At 38.1% G+C, this 7,500-nt stretch overlaps 1 protein-coding gene and 1 long non-coding RNA gene across 4 annotated transcripts; one reads left to right on the top strand and one right to left on the bottom strand.

Moving 5' to 3' along the window:
- Window positions 63-4,268, top strand: LOC110263102. The gene is made up of 2 exons (XR_002348162.1): window positions 63-98; window positions 4,130-4,268. It is a non-coding gene; the product is annotated as an uncharacterized LOC110263102 (long non-coding RNA).
- LOC107636708 (scarecrow-like protein 13) lies at window positions 4,046-7,021 on the bottom strand. Of its 3 annotated transcripts, none has more exons than XM_016340203.2 (2): window positions 6,761-7,021; window positions 4,046-5,981 (listed from the first exon to the last, which is right to left on the bottom strand). In XM_016340203.2, the coding sequence occupies exon 2, from the start codon at window positions 5,836-5,838 to the stop codon at window positions 4,261-4,263; it is 1,578 nt and encodes a 525-aa protein (XP_016195689.1). In that variant the 5' UTR covers window positions 5,839-5,981; window positions 6,761-7,021; the 3' UTR covers window positions 4,046-4,260. The 3 variants fall into 3 exon arrangements, with proteins under 3 accessions (XP_016195689.1, XP_016195696.1, XP_016195701.1); XM_016340210.2 differs by lacking the exon at window positions 6,761-7,021 and adding an exon at window positions 6,569-6,748; XM_016340215.2 differs by lacking the exon at window positions 6,761-7,021 and adding an exon at window positions 6,201-6,562.

Here is a 7,500-nt window from a genome sequence, read left to right as displayed (position 1 = left end):
TTAATAAAAATTTATACATCTTTTTTTTCATTACGGTATTACTTTCATTTAGGTTAACATACATAAATTTTGATTTTGAGTATATAACTTTTGTTTAGGTTAACAAATACTTACATTTTAATTTTGAGTATATATATATATTCCACCAAAATGTAATAATGTAAGAAAAAGATTTTAGAATAGAAAAGAATAAGAGAGATTTTGACAAGAATTAAAGGAGAGAGATAATTTTATTAAAAAAAATTTTAAGAAGAAAAGATACAATTACTAATGTTTTGTTTGTCAATTACATTTCTATTAAAATTAGTAGTATCAAAAAATATTTTAAATTTAATATTATCAAGAAAAAATAAAAAAAATTATATAAAAACTAATTTGATTAATTTTTAAAATTTCAGGGATGAAAATGACTTACGTCTGAACTTTCAATGATTATTTTGATTATAAATAACTTTTTTACATGTCAAGTGCCACGTGGCATGTCACGTGTCACTGAGCTGACACGTTAACCAATCATCTTGTGACACGTGGCATTAGTCCCCACGTCATCATCCAACTGACGGAAGGACTAACGTGACCAATCGTGTATCTTTCGGAGACGATTTCGATTAACTTTATCTTTTGAAGACCAAAATGGAGATCAGGATATCTTTCAAGGACAATTTTACCTATTTACTCTATGTATGAGAATAAGAGAAAGAATGATTTTAGAACAAAATGATTTTAGATTTGAAATTTAAAGTCCTGCTTAATATCCAATATGTACATCGAATTCAATAATAGCTTATTTTATATTATCATGTATTACTTTTTCTGAATTTTGAATAAACATGACACTTGTCAATCATTCAAGTAAAATACTTGTTAATTATATATGTTGGACACTTGTTAAATAACCAACCATATATAACTCTCCTATTATATATTAATAGATAACATTTTTATAAGATCAAGAAGTTAGATGACATGGTGGGTAACGGAGTTTATGATGAAACAGTGGAGAAAAGAAGGAAGGCATTAGTTGTGTGCTGTGAGAAATGGATGACTAGGCATGCGAGGAATATGAATAAAAATACAATATACTTCCACAACTTAGTTTCTGCAAGGAGGAGGAATAATAGGATTGATACACTGGTCATTAATGGACGTTTGATAAGAAATCAAGTTAGGATCAAATTGCCATCAACGAGTTCTACAAAAATTTATATCATCAAGAGAAATCTCCGTTGGTGGGGTTCAGAGATGGTCTGGTGGATGTGATCGGTGAGAAGGATGCTATAGCTTTAGAGGTACTACCGACATCTCAGGAGATTAGAGAGGCAGTGTGGGATTGTGAATCATCCAAGGCTCCAGGATGTGATGGCTACAACATGAACTTCATAAAGAAGTGATGCGATGAAATTGGCAATGAATTTATGATAGCAGTACTGAATTTCTTCCAATCTTCGAAGCTACCCGCAGATGCTAATGTTACGTGGGTGGCGTTGGCCCCCAAGTTTACTGGTGCTAAGAAAATAAAAAACTTGCGACCAATTAGCATGGTGGAGTGTGTGTATAAGGTGATCTCGAAGTTGCTGGTAAGGAGAATGCGAGCAGTTATGCCAGGGCTAGTAGGAGAGACACAGAGTGCTTTTGTCAAAGGTCGAAAGATTCATGATGGGGCCCTTATCGCGTGCAAAATTGTCCCGTGGTTCAAACTGAAGAAGAAGGAAGCGGCAATTATAAAATTGGATTTCCAGAAAGTATATGATAGGGTTAAGTGGAGTTTTGTGGATCTTGTACTACAAAAGATGGATTTTGGACGAAGATGGAAGGGTTGGGTAATGGAATGTGTCAGTACGTGTTCTATGTCAGTGTTGATTAACGGCTCGCCTTCTAAGCCTTTCAAGATGGAAAGAGGACTGCGATAAGGTGATCCTTTGTCTCCTTTCTTATTCGTACTTGTGGTTGATGTGCTACACAGGATGATTGGAGAGGCTATTAGGAACGGTCGTATATCCCCGTTGTTGGTAGAGAGAGATTATATAGAGTTGTCGCATCTTCAGTTTGCAGATGATACGATTTTGTTCTGCCCACCTAAGGAAGAGACCATCAAGAATTACAGGAGGCTACTTCGTTGCTTTGAATTGATGTCAGGATTAAGTATTAATTTTGATAAATCTAGCTTGATTCCTATTAACTGTAACGAGCAGTGGGTACAACGTATGTGTAGGGTGTTAGGCTGTAAGGACGCCACTCTTCCAGTAAAATACCTGGGTATCCCGCTAGGAGTTAACCAAAAGTTGGTTAAGACTTAGAAGCCAATAATAGACAAAGTGGAGGAAAAGCTCAGCCTTTGGAAGGCCAAGGCTCTTAATAATGCCGGTAAGCTGGTGCTTATCAAATTTGTGTTAAATAGCCTTCCGATTTATTATTTGAGCTTATATAAGATGCACAGGGCTGTTGCAGAGAAGTTGATTTTTTTGCAGAGAAGATTTCTTTGGAGTAAGGAGGATGAGAAGAATAGTATGGCTATAGTTAAGTGGGAAGTGGTGCAGGCTCCTAAAAGGTTAGGCGGATTAGGAGTTGGAGATGCTGTTGTCCGCAACACAGCTCTTTTGTCTAAATGATGGTGGCGCTTTTCAAAGGAGGAGTGTTCGTTGTGGAAGAAGGTGGTTTGTTCCTGCAATAACCTAGATCCAAATGTGTCCCTGGTCAATCAAGAAATACCTGCTTGGGAAAGGGGGGGAGGAGGGGCATGGAGGGATATTTGTCAAGTACAGTTCACGAATCAAGAAGTGAGACAGAAGATGATTACTGTGTTGTCTATGGAAGTGGGGATGGGAGAGGTACTCGTTTTTGGGAGGATGTCTGACTTGTTGGAGGTTCGTTGAAAGATCGCTTTCCAAGACTCTTCTCTGTTTCAAACAAAAAAGGATCAGTGATAGGGGATTATGGGTTTTGGAATGGGTTAGAGTGCATGTGGAACTTTCAATGGAGACGACAAATGTTCCAATGGGAGTTGGATCTAGTGAACCAGCTACATGATGCATTAAGGCCGGTCAGACTTGCACATGACAGAGAGGTTATGGTTGTGCGAAAATATGATAAACATGGTATTTATTCAACTAACTTTTTTGTACAGGTAATGCAGGTGAAAATGATCTCGGAGGATGTCACAAGCTACAACTTTACTAAAATTATTTGGAAAGGACTAGTCCCTCCACGAGTGGAGTTGTTTGTTTGGTTTGTTTTGACTGGAAGGGTCAATACTAAGGAAAGCCTGAGTCCGTTTGAGGCTATTAACCAACAAGATACCTTGTGTATTTTATGTAACAAAAGTATTGAGTTTAGTCACCACTTGTTTCTTGGCTGTAGCTTCTCTTGACAGGTTTGGTGTGCATGGTTATCGTATGTTGGTAGACAATGGTCTTGCTCGGGTACGTTGAAGGAGCATTTCTTAAACTGGACAGAGATATCACAAAGGAAGGCAGAGTGCAAGAAATGGATGATGTGCTTTTGTGCGATTACTTAAAACTTATGGTTGGAAAGGAACAGGAGAATCTTCCAAAATAAAGGAAAATAAGTTGAGGAGATTATCAACATGTCCTTTCTGAGTTACAAGAAGTGGTTAGGTGTGGATCTCTTTTATTGTTGATGGCAATACCGAAGATATCAAAGGGATATATGTTACTATATGTTTACATGGTTTGTCTTTTTGACTGTGTTGTCTTACGAATGTGTGTTATCTATGCTCCACTTTATATGTTGAGTTTCTCTTTCAAAAAAAAAATATATATCAAAATCAAACTCTATAATTTATAAAAAAACATCTTCACATGAAGACAATTGTAAAATCTTCCATCAATAATGAATTAGGATATATTTTGCCTTTTTGAGCCAAAAGAGCAAGAGTTTGGGATGTCCTGGAAAGCCGTTTCCAGTTTAAGAATTTGAAGCGCTGTATATAGTAGCTTCAAATTAACAAAGAACGAGGTAAAGCAGCTTCGAAGGCGCCATTTTGGAACGGATCAAACGCAAGGGGCTTGATGTTTATGTTAACGAATAAAGAAAGATAGGGACGCACATATATAAATTCATCCTTAGCATATGCACATATTTTTTCTCATAGACAAACAGGCACGCTTAGCAGCTAATGCAGATTCGAATAATAGTATTGACATTTAGGGTTATTTTATGGCTCAAAAGGGTACATACTACATACATATTGGAACATAGCTAAACCGAAAAAATCAATGCTAAACTGAAGAGAGTCAGCACTCAGCACCAAGCTGAAGAAGTAACCATAGCTCTCCTCATCCATCCAAGATAGAGAGCACCATCTCTCTGCTCAACCCTATAATTTCCATTGAATTCTTTCAACATGTTCCGGACAGCAGCCACCACAGAAGGACTCAACGGCCATTGTCTGAAACCAGCCATGGAGAATCTCATTCTCCACTTTCCTAGAAGTTCATGCCTCTCTACCCTCTCCACCCCCTCGCAAGCCACCATGTTTACTATGTCCCGCGCCACGCAGTGCTGCTCCGCATTCAGCCTTTTCCTGTCATCTCTCGGGCACCCGGCATCTATTGATTCAAACATGGCAGTGTAGTAATCCATTATCTCCACAAACCTGTTGAAGAAAGATGAAGTGTTGGTGTTGGATTCTTGCTCAACAAGTGTCACAACCTTGGGAGACAAGCTCTTAACCAATCTCAACAATCTGTCCCTGTGATTCTCCGTGCTTACACTCTCATCCTGCATGTGATGCAGAACATAAGGAAAATTTACAGCCAGAGCTTCCCCGGCTCGAATCACTATATTTGTTCTTTCAACTTGGCTGCCACACATTGCAGCAATGTGGAACTCCAATGGCACTCCACAAGACCTGGCGAAATCCGAGAGCCGTTGTCCAACAATCTCAAGTCCTCCGCCGCGAGCATGAATGGATTGGGAATCATCCACGGCGGTTATGCGAATGGACGGCGGTCCACCTGGCCTATGTGCAAGAGCTTGAATAAGTAAAAGCCACTGTGTGCCCTGTGTGATTTGGAAATCGATTATATGAATCATGGACTCAGTTGCCATTGCTTCTAAGATGACTGCGTTTGCAGCTACATAAGCAAACTTCCAAAATGGGCAAATCTGATACAATATGTGCATGTAACTCATCAGTTCTTTGCTTGTTGGTTGTTCACACTTTAAGGATTTGTATATCATGCTCCCAGATGACTCCAATCTTGCTCTTAGCCCCTCCAACAAGTAAGCACCTAGCCTCTGCAATGGTTCCCCATAAACTGATACCATCTTCCCCAACACATTATCCATCCAACCAATTGCTGTGGCTATATCATCATCAGACACGGCCTGCGCGCATCGAACCAGCACATCTCTCAGCTCTAACTTTGGAATCATCTGCACAATCTGATCCCAATCATATTCAATTGTTGGAGAGGCTGTGGTGAGGCCACCTTGGACACAGTTGTTGTCATAACTGTCAGCAGCATCTGATTCATTAGGCTCCAACAACGAAATCTCGAGTTCTCTGAGCTTGTGCTTCCATTCATTCCCATCATCAACGCTAGAGTAAGGCGAGCCATAGGTGTTGTCGGATGAGTGGTGGTTATCTGAATAGCATGACTGAGAGACTTGTGGGGAAAATGGACTCCTATTTGAAGATAATCCACTGGCATAGGAAGGGGAATCAGTTTCACAACCTATGAGCTCAGTGGTTGCTGGGGATGATTCCAGGGTAAAGTATTGATCCTTGCAGGATTCAAACGAAACAGTGGCTCCCTTCATCATATTATCATGGTGGATACTGTGGCATAGATTGCTTTGTAGCATTTGATACATGCTTGGATACCAGCTTGGCTTGGATCTCTCTCAGATATTTGCATGTACAAAATTGTTTAATTTACTCAGCCAGACAAGAAGTGAAGGCTCTTAAATAGTGGTGTCTAGCGCTAATTCACAAATATATTGACGAAAAGTTTGATCTGCATAATAAGAGAAGAGAGAAAATGAATTAAAATTTCATAAAAAATCAAGATCTAATGATGAAGATATGTCATGAAAAGCAAGTAGAAACTCAGAGAAATGATGAAAATCTACAAAAGAATCCAGAGTCACTAATCAATCCGTGAAATAAATAAAGAAATTAGAAATACATAATGGAAAACATGGAAGATCCACTAGTAATCCTGATCTAAACATACCCTCTACCAGGCTGAAACTGAATTGGGGAAAGTCTTAGAAGAAAAGGACACATAGTTGACCACAAGAATCCTATATGGAAGTAGTTACAATTCTTTCTGGGTAATTTCAGAATTTGAATAACCACATAGGGATCCAAAACAGGGAAGGGAATCAATATATCATAGATTTCCATCAATATTCATCGAAAAAACTATATAGCTATTAGCTATCAAGTAGTAAGAGGTAAAATCCTCCAACCAATCAAAAAGTAAGAGACAAAAATAGCAATTTATCTATTCATATTCCTGAGAAATATGGTTTAACTTTTAGCTCTGAAGTTCCAACTTCCAAGATGGCCAAGTTTTCAGGGAAATGATGATTAGTCTACCTCAAAACTACGGAAAAATGTTTGCTTGAGTTGGTAATTTGAAAAGTTGAATAAGTGGAGAGCATAGGACGGCAAATAAGACCCGCAAATAAAAGAATTTTCAAAACATACTCAATTATCCAACACATAGAGACCAATAGAGAAAGAAACAGAAATGAGAAATCCATGTAGCAGTGTATGTGGTTAACGTACCTCAGTGTGGTAGTTGGAAGTTGTGGTGACAGAGGGAAGAGATGAGAGGGAGGAACCTGATTGCTTTCTTCTTTTCTCAAAGGCTTATTGTTAGGTTGCGTGTTATGACTTGTAGCTATAGCTTATAGCGGGGTACCGCGTTATACATACCATTTATTAATATTAATGAGAAAAAACATGCACGTTGCAGAAATAGAATAGAATAACTAATTAATAACCACTCGGTTTGGTTGAACGCAGCAAGCAATATCTGACTAGTGACTCTCTTGGAAGCAACTAGGAAACCACATTATGAGCTTATCTCATCTCCAAATTAAAGGGCTCACTAGCTACTGCTTCAGTTCCAACCTACCTTTCCGCTAAAACTATTCTTATCTTTTCACTTTCATATTTTTATTAATCTTATCCTCTCTTGTTAGATTCTCATGTTGGCGTTTATTATCATCATCATTATCAATCAAGAAAAGGTGGTGTTGCATTTCAGAACAGCTGCCTCCACTTAATCAATAAAACATATGTCCTTGTTTTATTTGTTTAAAAAATTCACTTGCTTGTATATATATATATATATATTGTAATAAAAAATACAGATCATTTTAACTATGCATTAATACATGAATTGAAAAACATTTTTTTAAAGAAAGGAGGGGGTGGATTGGGCAAAAGAATTTATGGAAGTGAGGCGGTTGCACTCATTACTCATTAGAAGGGTTAGAAGCACATGAGAGAACTTCCATGGC

This window comes from Arachis ipaensis, chromosome B01 (assembly GCF_000816755.2).
Source record: "Arachis ipaensis cultivar K30076 chromosome B01, Araip1.1, whole genome shotgun sequence".
Lineage (NCBI taxonomy): Eukaryota > Viridiplantae > Streptophyta > Magnoliopsida > Fabales > Fabaceae > Arachis > Arachis ipaensis.
Note: the sequence above shows the minus strand (reverse complement) of the source record. Positions and strands in the feature narration are given on the sequence as shown.

Excerpts from the sequence above, each read along its gene's own strand:
- LOC107636708 (XM_016340203.2), bottom strand. The coding sequence starts at position 5,838 with ATGTATCAAATGCTACAAAGCAATCTATGCCACAGTATCCACCATGAT.